This window comes from Stegostoma tigrinum, chromosome 36 (genome assembly GCF_030684315.1).
Source record: "Stegostoma tigrinum isolate sSteTig4 chromosome 36, sSteTig4.hap1, whole genome shotgun sequence".
In the NCBI taxonomy this organism is placed as follows: Eukaryota; Metazoa; Chordata; class Chondrichthyes; order Orectolobiformes; family Stegostomatidae; genus Stegostoma; species Stegostoma tigrinum.
The window spans coordinates 8,071,661-8,093,597 of record NC_081389.1 but is presented as its reverse complement, the minus strand read 5'-3'; the positions used below and the strand labels follow the sequence as shown (position 1 = coordinate 8,093,597).

Here is a 21,937-nt window from a genome sequence, read left to right as displayed (position 1 = left end):
CTACAATTCTTTCTTTTGGTTTTATGCTGGGTCTTATTTCCTTGGCCTATATCCCTGAACAGCTTTGCTTAACAAAAATCTAACCATCTCAGATTTAAAATTAATAACTGATTGAGCATCCACTGCCATTTGTGGGAGAAATTTGCACCCTTATGTGTGGGATCATCTGTCCTGAATGGTGTGGCCCTATTTCGTGTGGGGAATTAGCTCAAATGATGGAGCGCTTGCTTAGCACGCAAAAGGTGGTGGCTTCGATGCTCATGTTCTCCACTTTGGTTTTAGACACAGTGGCTCAGTGGTTAGCACTGCAGCCTCACAGCGCCAGGGGCCCAGGTTCGATTCCACCCTCGAGTGACTGTCTGTGCGGAGTTTGCACGTTCTCCCCGTATCCGAGTGGGTTTCCTCCGGGTGCTCCGGTTTCCTCCCAGAGCCCAAAGACGTGCAGGGTAGGGGGATTAGCCATGCCAAATGGCCCTGTAGCGATGCCTGCATTAGGTGAGTTTGGGGAATGGGTCTGGTTGGGATGTTCTGAGGGTCGGTGTGGACTAGTTGGGCCAAGGGGCCTGTTTCCACACTGCAGGGATTCTGTGGCAAATTCTCAGACTTTGCCTCCTAGTGTCTACAAGTGTTTCTAGACACCCAGAGTCATGTGGTAACTGCCCTCAGGGCGATTAGGGAGAGGCAATAAATGCTGGTTTAACCAGAGACACACTCATCCTGTGAATGAATTTAAAAGAAATACCACTGAAGTCTTGTCACAGATGGACTGTAAAGAGTTTGCATCCAATAGGCAAATTATTAGCATTTTCCAAAACAGCAGGGTTTGATCAGGCCCAGTCAGGTTAGACTGTAGCGTTGTCAATGCAATTTCTGCATCCTCCATTCAGACAACATTGAGCACCTGTTTGATGCATGCACACTTTCTGGTAGCCAAAATTGTATGTATGCTTGTGCGGGCCAAATAGCAAATATGCCACAAAGTTCACCACAATGTCATCTGTATCTCTGTGCCCTGTACTGTGCAGGTGCATCTCTGTCATGGTGAGCAGAGAAAACAGAGAAACATCAGTAAATGCAACCTCTCAACTTCTGTATTGGCATCTTCCATGAACCATTACATGCTGAAGACACCCAGTAGCAATGCATAACAGTGTGCTAACTTGGGAAACCCCCAATTCTTAAATAAACTTTTCAGGGACTTCCAGAGACAGATTCCAGCACCCGACATCAAAAAGGTTCATTTTTGCAGGCGTCAGCCAATCAGAGCAATGAATCATTCTCATTATCTGCAGATCTATCATCGGCAGACAAACCGTTTTGTCCTGCCATGGGTGGGGTTTTTTTTGTCTTTGGCAGTCAGCAGATGGATGATGGCAAAGGTTGCTCTCAAACGTATCCTGTCTACTTCAAAGCACCAACAATTTTGAAAAATGTCTAAAAAAATTTGCATCTCGAAAATGCCTCTAACAGTGCAGCGGTCTCTCTAAACATCACTCAGCCAAAGTTACCTGCTTAAATCTCAAGTGGTGGTGGTATTTTCTACTCAAATGCATCCACTCAATTTTTCCTTTCAGGCCATATCATTTTTGATTTAATTTTTTTCCTGCCACATGTACCTAAGTACAGTGAAAAGTTTTGTTTTGCATGCAATACAGGCATACCATACCTGTATACCATACTAAGCGAATTAGGGTAGTAGAACAGAGTGAGGAATGCAATGTTATAGCCACAGAGAAGGTGGACAAAGAGTGAGATCAGTATTAAATTTAAAATTTGATTTAAAATTTGACCAACTGCAGTCAGGAATGTTACAGTCCCTTGTAAATAAGTGGAAAGTCTCACATGTAATATTCCCCAATATGGAATAATAGAATTGTAGAATCTTACAGTACTGAAGGGGAGCATTCGGCCCATCATGTCTGTACTAGCTCCCAAAAGATCAACCCAGCTTGTTCCATTCTCCAGCTCTATCTCCATATGTCTCTAAATTCATCACTTTCAAATATATACCTAGCTCTGTTTTGAAACATCCACCCCCCAACTCTCCAAGGCAGCACATTCCAAATCCTAACAAGTCTCTGAGTAAAGATGTTTCTCACCATCTCACTCCTAGTTCTCTTGTTGATAATTTTTAAATTATGACTCCTAGTTACTGATATGCCAACTAGTGGTGACAGAGTTTCCTTCTTTACCCAGTCAAAAATTGTTCATAATTTTGAGCACCTCAATAATGTCACCTCTTCTCCACTCCAAAGAGAATAAGCACAATTTCTCTAATCTTTCATTGTATCTAAAACTCATTGAATCATTTAAGTAAATCTCCGTTGAACTTTCTCTAAGGCTTTAACAGCCTTCCTTAAGTAAGGCGCCCAGAACTTAATGCAATATTCGAAGTGTGATCTGACTAATGACTTGTAGGGGTGTAACCTGACTTCCTTATTTTTACACTCTGTACCTCCATTTATGAACCCGAGGATCCTTCTTAAGCCTTCTCAGTAGCTGTTTCAACTTGCCTGGCCTTTCTCAGAGAATCATGCACATGAATCCCAAAGTCCCTCTGCTCCTGTATTCTCCTCAACGTTTTGCCATTGAGCCTGTATTGTCAGTCCACAAATTTTCTACCAAAATGCATTACCTCACATTTCACTGCATTAACATTCATCTGCCAGCTGTCTGCCCATTTGGCCAACTCATCGATGTCCCTCTGTCGTCGTTCAGCATCTTCCTCACAATTCATTATTCTCCATAGCTTAGTCTCATCTGCAATTTCAAGATTTTGCCCTCACACCCATCTCCAAATTGTTCATGTCAATCAGGAAAAGCAAGGGCTCTAACATTGTTGGGGAGCATCACTTTCAACTCGCCAGCTATCTGAAAATTGGCCACCTATGTCTACCCTCTCTTCCTGTCTTGCAACTAACTTCTAATCCACACTGCCAAGGTCTCATCAATCCCAAACAGTTCTAATTTGTTGACCAAACTCCATATGGCACTGTATCAAATGCTTTCTGAAAGTCCAAATATACAACATCCACAACCATACCCTCGTCTAACTGCCTTAGTCACCTCATCAAAGAAATCAATTCAATATCATAGAATCCCATCAATGTGGAAGGAAGTCATCCAACGCATCGAGTCTACGCATACCTTCCAAAGAGCATCCCACCCAGACCAGCTCCCAACCATCCTATCCCTGTAAACCTGCATTTCCAGTGGCTAATCCACCTAATCTGCACATCCCTGGATACTTTAGACAATTTAGCACGGTCAATCCACCTAACCTGCATATCCCTAGACACTATGGACAATTTAGCACGGCCAATCCACCTAACCTGCACATCCCTAGACACCATGGGCTATTTAGCATGGCCAATCCACCCTAACCTGACATGTTTGGACTGTGGGAGGAAACCGGACTGCCCAGAGGAAACCCACACATACACAGGGAGAATGTGCAAACTTCACACAGACAGTCACCTGAGGCTGGATTTGAACCTGGGTCCCTGGCGCTGTGAGGCAGCAGTGCTAGCCACCATGCCACCAAAATTTGTCAGACACTGCCTGCCTTGACAAAACCATGTTGACTACCTACTTTTAACTTATTTTTTTCTCTCAGCGCATATTTATCTTATCTCATATTATGGCTTCCATCAGTTTTCCCATCATTGATGTCAGGTTGACCGTTCTGTAGTTTCCTGCGTTATCATTTGCCCCTTTCGTAAACAACGGCGTCACATTTGCAGTCCTCCAGGCTCCTGAGGCTAATCCTGCCTTCAGAGAGGCCTGGAAAATTTCCGTTGACAACTCCACAATTTGAAGCCTTAGCTCTCTCAGCAATCCAGGAGGTGCATCATCTGAGTCTGGCGATGTCTGTACTTGGTGCTTTGTTAGCATCTCTTCTTTATCTGTTACCCCATCAACCAGTTGCTCGGCATCCATACTTTCAATTAGGCCACTGTCACCATCTTCCAATTTGATAAAGCCAGAGATAAAATATTAATCTTGTACCTCTACCATGTCTTTTGCTTCAGTGAGCAGTTTACTCTGCATGGTCCTTCTGGGCCCTTCTCTATCCTTCAGTAATCTTTTACTATTCATATGTCTGAAGAATATTTAACTTGTTGTTTTAGTGTAGGCTGCCGTGCTTTCCTCATGCTTTCTCCTAGCTGTCCTTATTCCAGCCTACGTCTGAGGTACCCTTCGTGATCTGTATTCAGGCCTTCACGTTGTGGCAGCTTGAACTCTGACCCACAGTGAGATGGGAGATTCTCGCCTTTCGTCTTTCACGCACACACCTCTACAACGGTCCGGATTGTTGTGGAGGTGACAAGGGTGTTGGTTAGCAGCTAGAGAACTGGGAAGAGTCCTATGTTCCCCCTTTAGGGAAGGCTTCACTACAGCATGTTCCTTCAAACCGTTGACAGGTCAGTGTCGGTGACTACCCAATGCAGGACCAAGGGTCCCAGGGCAGTTAGGGGATGGAGTGTTGCTTGCGGGGGTGCTGCAGGTGGTGAGGACGGCACAGAAATCCCATTCGCCAAGAGCTGCCCGCCAATCAGAGGTCATTATCTCTATTGAGAGGCACGGTGGCTCAGTGGTTAGCACTGCAGCCTCACAGCGCCAGAGACCCAGGTTCGATTCCAGCCTCGGGCAACTGTCTGTGCGGAGTTTGCACCTCCTCCTCGTGTCTGCTTGTGTTCCCTCCGGGTGCTTCAGTTTTCTACCAACGACCAAAGATGTGCAGGCTAGGTGGATTGGCCATGCTAAATTCCCCGTAAAGGGGTGTGTGGGTTATAGGGGGATGGGTCTGGGTGGAATGCTCCAAGGGGCGGTGTGGATTTGTTGGGCCGAAGGGCCTGTTTCCACAACGTAGGGAATCTAATCTAATCTTAACTAAAAGATTACGTACTGTGGGTGCTGGAAATCTGACACAGATACAGAGGATGCTGGAGAAACTCAGCAGGTCTGGTAACACCTGTGGAGAGAAAGCAGAATGAACCTTTCAAGTCAGGTATGACTCTACTTCAGCACAGTAAGGGGTTAAAAAGTTGTGGTTTTGATGAATAAATTCTAAAAAGATTAGACAGGGTCAGCACAGGAAGGATGCTCCTTATGACCAGGGAGTCCATACCAGGGATCACAGTCTAACAATATAGTGTAGATCATTTTAGGACCAAGATGAAGAGGACTTTTTTTATTCAGAGAGTGGTGAGCCTGTGGGATTATCTGCCAGAGAAAGTGGTTGAGGCCAAACATTGAATGTTTTCGAGAAGAAATTAAATATAGTTCTTAAAGCTGAAAGCATCAAAGCATATGGGAGAAAATGGGAAACAGGGAACTGAGTTGGATGATCATCCGAGGTTATATTGAATGGTGGAGCAGGCTCAATAGCCTGAATGGCTGACTTCTGCTCTTATTCTCTGTGTTTCTATGACAAATACAAAGGAGGAGTGAGGAGAACACATGGTATGGAAGCACAGAGCAAAACACAAAGGAGTTGTTAATTTTTACAAAAGAGAATGAAAGATGTAAAATGGGTGTAAACGAATGGGTGAAAGGGAGAGAATGGGTCCTCTCTGCTGACACCTAAGGAAACAAAACTCAAAGGGTGTAAGTGGAGATGTAAGAAAATTAGTAGGCTGCCGTGATGCTCTGAAGTTGAAACTCTATATTAACCAGCAGCAACCCGTGGTCCAAGATAAGTTCTGGATCCCAGGCAAGAGGTCAGTGCTGATGGGAGGGCTTGTCATGGGGTGAGGGCCTCAAGGAGAAAGTTCAACCACCAGGCCAGGAGGCAGGCAGCCAATGGACCCCTCTTTAAGGATGCTGAGTCCCTCTTTCAGGCACCAATTCAGGGTCTCCACAAGGTGCACCTGTGCCCAGTACTCAGTGAACACTCACAGCAGTGGAATGGGGCACACAAAAGGACCTCAGTTCCCAGTAGGGTGAGGGGGCCACTGTTACTGAATGCACTGTGTTTCCACCTCTAGCCTCCAAACAGATGAAATGCCTTTCCTTGCCACCGAACCCATCACAGAGGTAACTGCATGACTCCACCCATTGTTCCAACCTTGGTAAATTTCAGATACTTGTTCATATGCAAACCTTGGGTCACTTTGCAAAAGTTCTGGCTGCTTTTCATCATCATGTGAAAAGGATAAAATATAAAAACATCCTGTGCAAAGTCCCTGAGGTGCTGGAAAGCAACCCAAACATCTGAGACTTCTGCATATGTCTTTCTTTCTGTATCAAAGGTGCTAAAAGAATGTAAGCTATTGTTTTGCCTACCTCAGCACTGTTCAACATCCTTCTCGGTCTGACATATCAAGACTAGAGGAGAAGCAGGAAGTTGTCACCTTCACAATATTAAACATCATCAAATCTCCTTTCCCAGCTCCCATTCCTAGTCATCCCATCGAGCATCTAACATTCCTGAGTCCAGTGAGAAAGACAGTCTCACATTTAGATACTGTCTTTTACAAACTCCAGACCTTCCCAACGTGCGTTACAGATGATTTATGCTTCCAAACGTTTGTAACGTAGGAAGCAGGGTAATCACAATTCATACACAGCTAGATTCTGGCAATGTGCTAGGAAATGATTTGTTTCTATGATGCTGATTGAATGATTGCAGGGACTCCAAGCCACTTTGGAGAACTGCCCCAATCTTCTGCAAAATAATGCTGTGAAATCTTGTACTTGGAAAGACAGCCAAGACCTCAGTTTGATGCCTTCCCTGAACGTTGGCATCTCTGTCAGTTTCACTGCACCTCAGTGTTGGAATTGTATGTAAGCTGCTAACCAACTGGTAATAGGGAATATCTTCTCAGTGTAAGCAACACACTCACCCACCACTTTCTTTCTCTTACAGGTATATCAGTCACAAAGAAGACACACACGTGTAAGTAGATGTTCATCTTGTTTAGTCTCTCTGGTTCCAGGGTGGCAGGGAGTGGGGTGCAGTTTGAGAGAGGAATGGGGGAAGCAAGAGCCTGGACATTTGTGTATCTGAGTGGCATCCAGATGTAGTTATACAAGTCTGACCATGTGTCCAGATCATGCCGTGGGCATTTGAGAATTAATATGTGGGAGTTGGAGATGGAGATGGTGGCATGTTTGTTCAGGGTGGCGCAATGGCTTAGTGGTTAGCCCTGCTGCCTCCCAGGACTAGGGACCCACGTTCGATCCCACCCTCAGGTGACTGTCTGTGTGGAGTTTGTACATTCTCCCTGTGTCTGCAAGGGTTTCCTCCAGGTGCTCCAGTTTCCTCCCACAGTCCAAAGATGTGCAGGTTAGGGTGGATTGGTCATGCTAAATTGTCCATAGTGTCCAGGGATGTGTAGGTTGAGTAGATTAACCATAGGAAATTTAATGGGACAGATTTGGAGTATGGCTCTGGGTGGGATGTGCTCGGAGGGTCAGTGAAGACTTGATGGGTTGACATGCCGGCTTTGGCACTGAAGGGATACTGTGATTCTATGTACTAGCTGTGCATTGGTGATGGGAGAAGTCCCTGTGTTGAAAACTGGATACTAGCCATGTGGTGCTAACTGGAAATCAGAAGTAGTAAATTGCATTTCTGCTTACTAAATGTCATTGATCATACAGTCTGAGCGTTTTCACAATTTGAACATGTGAATTTTAACCTTCTCGATGCACTTGATGATAAAATAGCCAACGGAAATGTCGAGCGAGTGTTTTTAGACCCACATGGTAGCTACTTCTTCGGTTACTAAATGGTGGCATGTCTTTGTTAATTAAGTGTGTGCTGGCTGAGTGCATTGACTTGTATCTTGTGTGAAGTGCCTCCCACTGCAACCAAAGTGAAGAGCTAAAACAATGTGATTGTCGTATCAGCTGAAATTAGTCAGTATTGTGCACTGACAGTACTGTGCTGTGTTCCAGAGCTCCTGGTGCAAACCACTCTTTGGTTTTTCAGGGGATTTTTTAATGATCACTGGTAAAAAAAATTACCAGAAATGCTGCCTCAATGTGTTTTTCCAATTAAGGTAAGGGTTTTGCTCATATTTTTCATTTCCAAAGAGGTAGTATCCTAACATTAGACAACTTGCTAAGTTCTTGCTTCTGGAATTGATTTTGTTGTCTCTCTGAGCAATCTACATGGCTCACAGCTTTTTGGAGGGCTGGGCAAGTCTTAATGTTATTGCATATGCTGAATTGAAAATTCACATTTCAGATTTACGCTGGATTCAGGAGAGATCCCTGGTGCCTTTTTGTGACTGTGCTGAAGAGCCCTTTCAGAATCTTATATGAGATTCGATTTGATTTGATTTGATTTGTTGTAGTCAAGTGCACCTAAGTACAGTGAGAAGTTTTGTTTTGCAAGCAGTACAGGCAGATCAGAGAAAAACAAGGACATACATCATAGGGTGCTTAGACAGAGTGAGGCATACAAGGTTGTACTGCACAGGAGGTGCACTGAGCAAGATGAACATTAGCAAGATCAACATTATTTGTAGTCAGAGAGGCCCATTCAGCAGCCTAATAACGGCAGGGAAGAAGCAGTTCTTGAACCTGTTGGTCCATGTGTTCAAGCTTCTGTATCTTCTGCCTGATGGAAGAGGTTGTAGGGTTGGGAGACGGTTTGATGATGTTGGCGGCTCTTCTGTGGCAGCGAGCCATGTAAATAGAGTCCATGGATGGAAGATTGGCTTCCATGATGGTCTGGGCTGTGCACACACCTTCTGTAGTTTCTTACGTTCCTGGGCAGAGCAGTTGCTGTACCAGGCCGTTATACACCCGGACAGTATGCTTTCAATAGTACATCTGCAAAAATTGGTGAGGGCCCTTATGGATGTGCCAAATTTCCAGAGCCTCCTGACCAAGAACAGGTATTGTTGTGTCGTCTTGACTGTCACATCTACTCAGGAGGCCTGGGACAGATTTTTGGTATTTGCACCCCTAGGAGCTTAATGCTTTTGACCGTCTGCACCACAGCTCTGTTGAAATGGATAGGAGCATGTCCTCCCCCTTTCTTCCTGAAGTCAATGATCATGTTTTAATGAGATCGTCGCACATTCTTCTAAACCCTTGCAAATATAGGTTTAAGTTATTCAGTCTCTCATTACGGGAGAACCTCCCTACTCTCAGAGACCAGTCTGGTGAAACATTGTTCCAATACCTCCAAGGTACTTGTACTATTCATTAGGTATCCAAACTACCCACAGTACTCCAGGCATGGTGTTACTAAAGCCCGATACAATCATAGTGAGATTTCTTAATTCTAGTATTGCAATCCGCTTCAAATATTACAAAAACAAATTGCCATATGTCTTCCCACTTCCTACAGACTAAGGGGGTGGCCATGGGCACCCGCATGGGCCCCAGCTATGCCTGCCTCTTTGTAGGTTACGTGGAACAGTCCCTCTTCCGCACCTACACAGGCCCCAAACCCCACCTCTTCCTCCGGTACATTGATGACTGTATCGGCGCCGCCTCTTGCTCCCCAGAGGAGCTCGAACAGTTCATCCACTTCACCAACACCTTCCACCCCAACCTTCAGTTCACCTGGGCCATCTCCAGCACATCCCTCACCTTCCTGGACCTCTCAGTCTCCATCTCAGGCAACCAGCTTGTAACTGATGTCCATTTCAAGCCCACCGACTCCCACAGCTACCTAGAATACACCTCCTCCCACCCAACATCCTGCAAAAATTCCATCCCCTATTCCCAATTCCTCCGCCTCCGCCGCATCTGCTCCCACGATAAGACATTCCACTCCCGCACATCCCAGACGTCCAAGTTCTTCAAGGACCGCAACTTTCCCCCCACAGTGATCGAGAACACCCTTGACCGCGTCTCCCGTATTTCCCGCAACACATCCCTCACACCCCGCCCCCGCCACAACCGCCCAAAGAGGATCCCCCTCGTTCTCACACACCACCCTACCAACCTCCGGATACAACGCATCATCCTCCGACACTTCCGCCATTTACAATCCGACCCCTCCACCCAAGACATTTTTCCATCCCCACCCCTGTCTGCTTTCCGGAGAGACCACTCTCTCCGTGACTCCCTTGTTCACTCCACACTGCCCTCCAACCCCACCACACCCGGCACCTTCCCCTGCAACCGCAGGAAATGCTACACTTGCCCCCACACCTCCTCCCTCACCCCTATCCCAGGCCCCAAGATGACATTCCACATGAAGCAGAGGTTCACCTGCACATCTGCCAATGTGGTATACTGCATCCACTGTACCCGGTGTGGCTTCCTCTACATTGGGGAAACCAAGCGGAGGCTTGGGGACCGCTTTGCAGAACACCTCCGCTCAGTTCGCAACAAACAACTGCACCTCCCAGTCGCAAACCATTTCCACTCCCCCTCCCATTCTCTAGATGACATGTCCATCATGGGCCTCCTGCACTGCCACAATGATACCACCCGAAGGTTGCAGGAACAGCAACTCATATTCCGCCTGGGAACCCTGCAGCCATATGGTATCAATGTGGACTTCACCAGTTTCAAAATCTCCCCTTCCCCCACTGCATCCCTAAACCAGCCCAGTTCGTCCCCTCCCCCCACTGCACCACACAACCAGCCCAGCTCTTCCCCCCAACCCACTGCATCCCAAAACCAGTCCAACCTGTCTCTGCCTCCCTAACTGGTTCTTCCTCTCACCCATCCCTTCCTCCCACCCCAAGCCGCACCCCCATCTACCTACTAACCTCATCCCACCTCCTTGACCTGTCCGTCTTCCCTGGACTGACCTATCCCCTCCCTACCTCCCCACCTATACTCTCTCCACCTATCTTCTTTTCTCTCCATCTTCGGTCCGCCTCCCCCTCTCTCCCTATTTATTCCAGTTCCCTCACCCCATCCCCCTCTCTGATGAAGGGTCTAGGCCCGAAACGTCAGCTTTTGTGCTCCTGAGATGCTGCTTGGCCTGCTGTGTTCATCCAGCCTCACATTTTATCATCTTGCCATTTGTCTTTGTAATTGTTTACTGTACCAGCATGCAAACTTTCTGGATTCTCCTAACTTTCTGAGCTCCAAGTCTCTTTGATCATAAACATTTACAAGCTTAACACCTTTTAAGTGCTTTATGCATTTCTGTTCTTACAACCAAAGTGATTGCTTCATGGTTTGCTGCATTGGACTCCACAGCGTGGCCCAGTCATTTAACTTGTATGGCCCCTCTGTCGGTCCTCCGCACAGCCTACACTGGTCATAGTCACAGCCTGTCAACTTGAACATGAGCCATTTATACCAATTTTCTATTTGTGACTGCAACTGAACCGAATTTTAGGGAAATTGGTAAACTATAGCTGCAGCATCTACGTTCTCTCGTAGAGTTGTGTGTTATAGGCTGTCAGGTATGTGCTGGGTTTAAATCTCTTAAATTTTTGAATTGCTGTTTTTTACAGAGAAATGACTGCAATATTACACTGTCATAGGGGCATCTACTTGCAATATTACAGGGGATCGCGAGGGAATCTATTTGCAATATTACAAGGAATCATGAGGGCATCTGTCAACAATATTACAGGGGATCATGAGGGCATCTGTCAACAATATTACAGGGGATCATGAAGGAATCTATCAGCAATATTCCAAGAGATCACAAAGGAATCTGCAGTATTTCAGGAAATCACGAGGGAATTTGTCTGTAATGATAGAGGGGATCATGAGGGTATCTGCCTGTAATGTAAAGAGAGATCCTGAGGAAAGCTCTCCGAATCATTAGCAGAAATCAAAGCATTTACAAATATACACATTATCAGCATGTGAAACAATTGCTTCGGATTCCCTACTTCTCACTTTGTCTTTCCTTGTGCCAAGAATTGGAACAAACATCAGACGCTCGGTTTGAAGCAATGGGCTTGTTGCTGAAAAGACAAAGAAGAATGGCCCCATGATTTATTGTGTCCTGCAATCATAATGTACAAGTCTGTGTAATGGTTCCTTTGGGTATTCAGATGTTACATTGTAGAGTGTGAGCAACATGAATTGATTTATCAGTGATTTATGGAGAGTCCCTGAACAGAAAGGGCACCAGTAAACTATTTGTTTGCTGTATGTGATACCTCTGAGAAAATTGCTTATTGCTGAACAAAGAATAGTTGTGCTGGGACTGGTGAAGAGCTGCAGTCTTTGAGAGACGCATAGGTGCCTTTTAGTTAATTCACTTTTGCAGAATGCAGTTATTTAGAGGTCATGGGCACTTGATTGGAAACTCGGAGGTCAAAATCAGCAGGAAGTCAAATTGAAGTCATCGAAAGCCTGGCTGTTGATTGTTTAACACCAGATTCTCATGAAAACTTTTCAGTAAATTAAGTATCTCCCCAGCCTCTCTGACATTGTGAGCCCCTGTACCTGAGCCGAGATTACGACATCCATCCTGGTGTCACAGTGTGTGACCCGTACCAATCCCGGTATTAAAGTCCTCTCTCTGTTCCAATTCTGAGGCTTTAATGACTGATTGATTAGTATCTGCATCAGGGCCCAATTAACTGTAATTTTTCTTGCTGAGTTTCCTCAAGGTACAACGCATCTTAGAATTATACCAGTGCTGAAGAAATTTTCCTATCTCCATCTGATTGACTTGCCATGAATCTTCATCTATCGTCGTACATAAATAGATTGAATAAGCAGGGACCTACCTTATTACAGCAGCTTTTAGTAATCAAACAATAGTGAGATGATAAGTTATTGAATAAAGCTGAAGACAGCCAATAAATCCAATATTGGCAGATCCAGAGGTTGTAAAGAAATGGATTCTGAAATCTACAAAAGTTTACATTTTAATTGACAACTTATCTCGAGCTTTTAGGAATGAAATATCTATGTATCTAGGCCAAGTATAACACAAAGCTTTTAATTAACATCATCTTTTCCATGTGCATAGGGGATAAAGAGTTTCAAGAGACAGAATAGAATTGCCTCTGATGAAGAGTCACCTAGACTCAAAACAGTAGCTTGCTATCGGCTCATGGATGCTGCCTGATCCGCTTTATTTTCAGTATAGATTCCAGGATCTGCAGTAATTTACTCCTAGAACAGATTTTGATTTAGGTTTTATTGTCGTGTGTACTCAAATACGGGGTACAAGAGCACAGGGAGAAAGTGCACAATATCGTCACACATGGCACCAGCTTAGGCACAAAGTCGCTGGGTACAAAATCTTAGTTACAGAAATGGAATAAGTTAAAAAGGTCAGCGTTACAGTCTCCTTAGCATGAAAGTAGAAAAATAAAGAAATAAAATTTAAAATTCAAACATTCCAGTCCTTTCTTAAGCCATGGGCCTGCAGATGGTCCACGCTGGGCTTTCCTCAAAATGGCTGACTGTTGCCTGCATTGGGCTAAGACCCACCTATATTCACCAATCACCTTCACCGCTGACCACTCCCTACTGACCTCCATTGGACATGCCAGGCTTTATGCCACTCGCAAGGCTTCAGCACCAACCCCTCCCTCCCAACGCCCCTACTGACCTCCATCGGGCATGCATGTAAGATTTGACCAGAGGGAATTTGTAGCTGAGGAGATTTGGCTTGGTTGGAGGAGAACAGGCAGACAACAGATTGAGGACAATTAGGTGGAAAATGAAAGAAGGCTGTACAGAAATATTTGCACATATACAGATCCCTCATGTGACTCCAGACCCTTCATTTGGTTGAGTCTAAGCTGCCCCCTGGGTAATTAGGGTAATACATTTCAGCACAGCCTGACTATATCAATAACTACACTATAAGACACATGTTATGTAGGCAATGTATAAAGTCGGGCTAGTAGCAATGTGTTAATGAGTGACCAAAATAATTTGGTTATTTGTAATAAGTATTAGCCCGTAGCACCGACTATTACAAAGTGCTGGAAACGGGGTCTGACGGGTCTGAGAAAAATTCCCTCCCTCATGATTTTCTCCCTGTACAAACACAATGCTGAATGCAAAATACCAACAGCACAGATTCTGAGAAAGTTAAAGCATAAGAAAGTGTTAACAAGAAAAGATCATTCAGTTCATTACAGCAATAGCTTCATAAACATGAGAAGGTGATCTTTGAATTTGAATTAGTCTATTTGAATAGTCAAGTCTCTAACGCTTGATCCATCTAACTTACACATCCCTGGACACTACTGGCAATTTAAGCACGGCCAATCTACCTAACCTGCACATCCTTGGACTGTGGGAGGAAACCAGAGCACCCAGAGGAAACCCACACAGGCACGGGGGAGAATGTGGAAGCTCTACACAGACAGTTATCCAAGACTGGAATTGAACTTGGGACCCTGGTTCTGTGAAGCAGCAGTGCTAACCACTGAGCCACCATACCAAAGTGCCACACTCTATGTTAGCAGCTTAGCTTTGTCCCGTGTGCCATAACCTGAGCATATTTCATAAAAAGTAAAAGAGATACAGATGCTGAAAATGAAAAACAAAAGCCGAAGTTACTGGAAATGCTCCTCTGGCAGCATCTGTGTAGAGAAATCAGGATCGCTGGACCCGAAACGCTAACTCTGATTTTCTTTCCACAGATGCTGCCAGGCCTGCTGAGCTTTTCCAACAACTTCTGTTTCTCGGCATACTGTCCTTGGGAAGTGAATTCAACTTGAAAGCCACGGTTCGATCTTCTTCCATCACATTTTCAACAAGTGCATCTAAAAGTTCTTTCTTCCCTCATGTCACCTTGGGGTTCTTTTGCCAAACAGTTTAAACCCATGTTCAGTCTTTGACTTTCTTTCAGTCAGAAAAAGACAACCATTAATCTCTCTTCCCTGTTTCCTGTATCCAAATTCACGTGTATGCTGCCAATATCCCTTTTTTTTTGCATGAGTCTTGTTTTCTTTTGCCAACTGTATTATGTGGTGCTGAGACAAATGCTTTTTGGAGATGCATGTGCACCATATTGACCAGTTCTGAAGAATGGTAACCGGCCAAATGCTGGCAAACGTGACCAGATTAATTTAGGATATCTGGTTGCCGTGGATGAGTTGGACTGAAGGTTCTGTTTCTGTGCTGTACAACTTATGACGCAAAACATTAACTCTCCACCTGCTGAGATGATCCAGCAATTTCTGCATTTGTTTCACATTTCCAACATCCACAGCTATGGCATCGGACAGCACAGAATAGATCCTTTGGTCCAGCACTTTTATTTCTCACCGGAATACCCTCTCTGTTATCTCATCAAAATTCTCAACCATGTTATTTAAACATGAAATAAAGACAAGAAATGCTGGGATTAACAGTGTGTCTTGAGAGGGAAGCATAAGTCAAGCCTACGAGCTTTCCTCAGATCTCTGAACATCTGCATCTATGGTGAATAATTAATTGTGCTTTCTAATATCTTTACTTGATCCGTTTTTGGCCAGTTCAGTTTCAAAACTGCCTCCTCTTTCACTCTGGCTTTTGAAGCATCACCCCCTCAGCTTCCAAATGTAGCTCTCCATTTCAGTTCTTAATCAATCCCTTACCACCCTTTTACAATTATATGCCTACAGAAGATTTTTGAATTCCCTTTATGTTTGTTGCCAGTTTCTTTACTCACACTCTCTTCCTTTCTTTTCACTTCCACTCAGATTTTCTAATATTTACTTCTCTTCAAGGAGCTCTGTATTTGTGTGACAGTACTCCAACCATCTGTTAGAGCCATGGATTCCCCGCAGTGTGGAGACAAGCCATTTGGCCCAACAAATCCACACTAACACACCACCCCCCACCCTCCAAGAGCATCCCACACAGACTCATCCCCTCTATCCTATCCCTGAATTTCCCCATCGCCAATCCACCCTAACCTGCACATCTTTGGACCATGGGAGGAAACTGGAGCACCCAGAGGGAACCCATGCAGACACGGGGAGAATGTGCAAACTCCACACAGACTGTCATCTGAGGCTGGAGTTGAACCTGGGTCCCTGGCACTGTGAGGCAGCAGTGCTAACCACTGAGCCACAATGCCACCTGTTTCTTTGCCCTGTTCTTCAGATGTAGCACATCGTTTGATTGCAGTTTTGTGTTCTACTTACTGATTCCAATTTTCTCAGGCCAAATCCATTCTCCTAGGCCCAACTATCTTCAGCTGCTTGATCCATGACACGGCACAGTGGCTCTGTAGTTAGCAATGCTGCATCACAGCGCATGGGGCCTACATTCAATTCCACCCTGACGCAGCTATTTGTGTGGAGTTTGCACATTCTCCCGGTGTCTGTGCATGGGTTTCCTCCTGGTGCTCCGGTTTCCTCCCACAGTCCAAAGATGTGGGGGTTAGGGTGGATTTGCCGTGGTAAATGCAGAGTTACAGAGATGGGGTGGGTGTGGGTAGGATGGTTTTTGGAGGGTCAGTGTGGATTCGATGGGCTGAATGGCCTGCTTCCACACTGTAGAGATTCTATAAGCTGACAAGTTGAGATACCTGACAATGATTCTCCATGTTCTGCACCATTCATAACTCCACAAGTACTGAAGCAGTCCGTGTCCAAATATAACATCACATGGGCAACATCCAGGCTTTGGCTGAAAAGTGGCAAGTAACATTCACACAACACAAATACCAAGCAGTGAGAGACAGTATAACCACCACCCCTCAATATTAAATGGTGTTACCATCACTGAATCCTTCACTATCAACATCCTGGGGACTGTCGCCACATAAATACAGTAGCTACATCAGCAAGGTCAGTGGCCAGGAACTCTATGGCAAGTAACTCACCTCCTGACTCCTCAAACCCTGTCCACCATCTACAAGGCACAAGTCAGGAGTGTGATGGAATACTCCCCACTTGCCTGGATCCAACAACATTCAAGAAGCTTGATACGTCCAGGACAAAGCAGCCACTTGATTGGCCCCACATCCACAAACGTCCACTCCCTCCATCACCGACGCTCAGTGGCAGCAGTGTGCACTATCTACAAGATGCACTGCAGAAATTCACCAAAGATCCTTAGGCAGCACCTTCCAAACCCACAATCACTTCCATCTGGAAGGACAGGGGCAGCAGATGAATGGGAACACCACCATCTACAGGTTCTGCAGCAAGTCACTCACAATCGCTGCCCCTTCACTGTCACTGGGTCAAAATCCTGCAAATCTCTCCCTCATGGCATTGTGGGTCAACCCACACCAAGTAGGCTGCAGCAGTTCAAGAAGGCAGCTCACCACCTGTTTTGTCCGAATACCTTATCAGAATGTCCAGGAATATTTAACACCTAGATTTAGGCTGCTTTTGAGTCAGCCTCCATTATTGCTACAGTATCAGATTCTCACTAATCATTTCCTACAGTTTGTGTGTTTGAATTCCCTCTCTAAACGTCTCTACCTTTTTCCTCCTTGAGGGTACACCTTAAAATCTCCCTCTTTTACCAAACAATTGTTCAGCTGTCTTAATATTTCCTCATACGAATCACCATAATTTATAATCTGTGCATGAAAAGGGTCTTGCAGTCTTTCACTGTGGTGAAGTTGCTGTCTAATTTCAGGCTAATAAAATGTGAGGCTGGATGAACACAGCAGGCCCAGCAGCATCTCAGGAGCACAAAAGCTGACGTTTCGGGCCTCTGATGAAGGGTCTAGTCTCGAAACATCAGCTTTTGTGCTCCTGAAATGCTGCTTGGCCTGCTGTGTTCATCCAGCCTCACATTTTATTATCTTGGATTCTCCAGCATCTGCAGTTCCCATTATCACCGTCTAATTTCAGGCTGTTGTTATTCGAAATGTACAAGGACAGAAACCAGTGTAACAAGTAACAGTGACAAGAGATGGCAACTTGTCATCCAAACCACATACCCACACTACTTCCACACATACACACATGCACACACGCACACATACACACGTGCACGCACACACACACATGCAAGCATGCGTGCGTACACATACGTGCACACACACACATATGCGCGCGCGCGCACACACATACATGTGAATCTATGGGGTGAATTTATGTTTGCAACTACATTCTATTTTGTTCAAAAAGCACACAATTTAATAGACAGTCAGTCAATGCGGCGTTTTATAAGTTGCTACTTTAGAAATAAAACCAGTCTGACTCCAAACCAAACATAGACAGATTCTAGATGAGGTCTCACACCTAACATGTATTGTATAACTAAAATGTCACCTCTTCTTTACACTGAAAAAACCTTTAGTTCTCTCAGGACAGTGACTTGAGAGGAATTTGGGGAATTACATATACATTTTAATCAATGAAAACCTTCTAACTGATTAAAGATTTAACAGCATCTTCAGTTTGTTTAGTACCTCCTCATTAGTGGGGCGGCACTTACTTATAAATTCTGTGTCTCACTTCTCTCACTATCACCTAAAGAAGGAGTAAGACCCAAAAGCTTGTGTTTTCAAATAAATCAGTTGGACTGTAAGCTGGTGTCATGTGATTTCTGACCTTAACCAAAGAAAAACAATTGTGGATGCTGGAAATCAGAAACAAAATTAGAAATTGCTAGAGAAACTCATCAGGTCCGTCAGCAACGGTGGAGAGAAAGCAGAGTTAACTTTTCAGGTCTATTGACCCTTCTTCAGAACAGTTCAAGAAACTTTTAGCGAGAAGATCTTTGTCATTGACCTTATCTATGTCTTTTGTAATTTTATAAACCTCAATAAGATCTCACCTCAAATCTCCTACACTCCGGTGAAAAAAATCCCAGTCCATCCCGTCTATCTTTTTATCTCACACCCTCTATACCCGGCAATATCCTATTTTCTGGACCCTCTCCAGCTTAATAATATCCTTCCTCTTAAAAGGAGACCAGAACTGCACACAGTACTCCAGAAGAGTCCTCACCAATGTCCTGTACAACCTCAACATTGCATCCCTACTCCTTTACTCAAAGGTCTGAGCAATGAAGGCAAATGTGCTAAATGCCTTCTTAACCACCTTGTCTTTGCGTGACATAAGCTTCAAAGAATTACGTACCTGAAGCCCTTGGTTTCTCTGTTCTACAATTCCACTCAGTGTCCTACCATTAATTGTATAAGCCCCGGCCTTATTTGTTTTACCAAAACGCAATATCTCACAATTATCCAAATTTAACTCCATATGCTACTCCTCAGCTCATTAACCAAGATCTCTTTGTGATCTTTGATAACTTTCTTCAATGTCCACTATACCATCAATTGTGGCGTCAACTCCATGCCTCCTGTATTCTCATCCAAATCATTTGTGTAATGATAAACAAAAGTGTGGCAGGTTTTACAGAATGAATGGTCATTCAACTATCTCTCGTCTGTTTATAAGCATTTAATTTGCTCATAGTGAAAGGTCAATTGTACAAAAGCAGACTGTCTTAGACAAGCAATGGCTCAAGATATTTAAGAGGGATTTGTAATGTAGAGGAACTGTGAGTAAATATAAAGAGCTTTCACTTGTGGCTTTCTGGCCCGGGTATATGTGGGTACTACAGAGCCTGACAACAGAATTGACGGTGGTAATACAGGGTTGAATTGTATCACAAACTTCTGCAATATTCTATAAGACAGCAGCTTTGCACAAACCACATGCGCACGATCTTGATCGAGAAGTGATACGAACAATATGCATTTATCTTTGATGCAAATTTACAAGAACTCTTTTATCTGCACCGAAGGAAAACTTGGGCTCATTTAGCACACAAAGAAAATGTGAACAAAATTGCAAAAAGTGCCGACAAGACAAATCCCAGTGTGCAGAGCCTGTGCATTGTAGGGATGTAAAGATCACACACTGCCACAATAAGTCGCAGAGTGGAAACTTCTGTACTGCAATAAAACGATGTGACTTCAAGACAGCCTGCATTATTCAAGGGTGGCAGATAAGTTTGCACTTCCCCATATTAGTACTCCATTTGTGAACTGTCCATGCTTATCTTTCAGCCGTCCAAATCTTTGTCTCTGAGTTCTCCTTAAAGCTTACTTCCCCACCTAGCCCTGTACCATTAGCAAGCTTGAATATATTACTTTTGGGGCCACACATCCTTCCTAGTGTTGTAAGCAAACCACACAAGCTACCTTTAATTCAGCTACTTATAAAGAAGACAATCACATACTGAAACAATAATTTAAAAGAGGTATTGCATATAGCAATCAAAATAAACTCCCCAAGTAAGCAAGTGAACCCTTGGTTGATTGATTGATTGTTGTCATATGTACCAAGTTACAGTGAAAAGTGTTGTTCAGTATGCTGTACAGGCAGATCATACCATACAAAGTGCATCAAGATAGCAGAACGGTGTGCAGGATACAGTGTTACAGCAGCAGAGAAGGTACAGAGAGAGAGATCAGAATTAACATTTGAGAGATCCATTCAAGAGTCTGATGACAGCAGATAAGAAGCTCTTCTTATACTTATCCATACGTATATTCAAACTTTTGTAACTTCTACCTGATGGGAGAGGTTGGAAGAGATTATAACTGGGGTGGGAGTAGTTTTTGATGATGTTGGCCGCCTTCCCGAGGCAGTGAGAAGTGTTGATGAAATCGATGGAAGCAAGGTTGGTTTGTGTGATGGACTGGTCTGTGCTCACAACTCTCTGGAGTATCTTGCGGTCTTGGGCAGAGTAGTTGCCAAATCATGCTGTGATGCATCCAGAGAGGATGCTTTCTCTGGCACATTTATAAAGTTTGTTGAGAGCCCTTGTGCTGAATTTTCTTAGCCTCCTGAGGATATAGAGGCTTCTTTGTTCTTTCTCGACCATCACATCAACATGGGTGGACCAGGACAGATTGTTGGTGATAACTAAGACTAAACGGTTGGCTAGGGAGAGAAATGTCCCCTTAAAAATCAGGAAGGTTACCTATGTGTGCAGCCACAGGAGATGGGGGAGATTTTTAATGAATATTTCTCCTCAGTGTTGACTGAGGAGAGAATTATGGATCCTAAGAAAATGAGGGAAACAAGTGGGGGTGTTTTGGACCACATACATGTTACCAAAGAGATGGTGTTTACAGCCTTAGATTGCGTTAGGTTGAATAAATCCCATGGGCCTGATCAAGCCCATCCTCGGACTGTGTGGGAGGCGAGGGAAGAAAATGCAGATAAGTGTGTGGTGTTGCACTTTCGAAAGTCAAACCAAGGTAAGATTTATCCAGTAAGTGGTAAGGTCCTGAGGAATGCTGTGGAACAGAGGGACCGAGGAGTACAAGTACATGGTTCATTGAAAGCAGCGTAAACAAGTAGACAGGGTGGTGAAAAAGGCAGTTAGAATGCTGGCCTTCATCTGTCGAGGTATTGAGTGTAGGAGTTGGGACATTATGCTACAGTTGTATAAATCGTTGGTGAGGCCATACTTGGAGTGTTGTGTACAGTTTTGGTCACCCTGTTATAGGAAAGACATAGTTAAACTGGAAAGTGTGCAAAGAAGACTTACGAGGATCTTGCCAGGACCAGTTGGCCTGAGTTATAGGGAGAGGTTGGACAGGAAAGGAGTTTATTCCTTGGAATGTAGGAGAATGAAGGGTGACCTTATTGGGATGTATAAAATCACGAGGGGCACAGATGAGATGAATACATTAGAAATGGGGAATTGAAAACCAGAGGGCATAAGTTTAAAGTGAGAGGAGGAAGACTTAAGAAAGACCTCAGGTGCAACTTCTTCATGCAGAGAGTAGTGTGTATATGGAATGGGCTGCCACAGAAAGCAGTTGAGGCAGATACAGCAGCAACATGGCAACATTTAAAAAACATTTGGATGGGAACATGGAGGCAATGGCTTAGTGATATTGTCACTGGGCCGTTAATCCAGAGACCCGGATAACATCCTGGGGACCCAAGTTTGAATCCTGCCAAGGCAGATGGTGGCATTTGAATTCACTAAACATATCTGGAATGAATTAATCCAATGAATCCATTGTCAATTGTCAGGAAAAGCCCATCTGGTTCACTAATGTCCTTTAGGGAAGGAAACTGCCATCCTGACCTGATCTGGCCTGCATGTGACTCCAGACCCACAGCAATGTGGTTGACTCTGAACTGTCCTCTGG

At 44.4% G+C, this 21,937-nt stretch overlaps 1 protein-coding gene across 2 annotated transcripts in view; it reads left to right on the top strand.

Moving 5' to 3' along the window:
- roraa (RAR-related orphan receptor A, paralog a) overlaps window positions 1-21,937 on the top strand; it is a 592,276-nt gene that overhangs the window by 387,960 nt on the left and 182,379 nt on the right. For both annotated transcript variants that reach the window (XM_059640146.1, XM_059640145.1), the window contains exon 2: window positions 6,872-6,901. In XM_059640146.1, coding sequence (XP_059496129.1) covers window positions 6,872-6,901 — 30 coding nt within the window. The remainder of the gene's footprint in view (window positions 1-6,871; window positions 6,902-21,937) is intronic.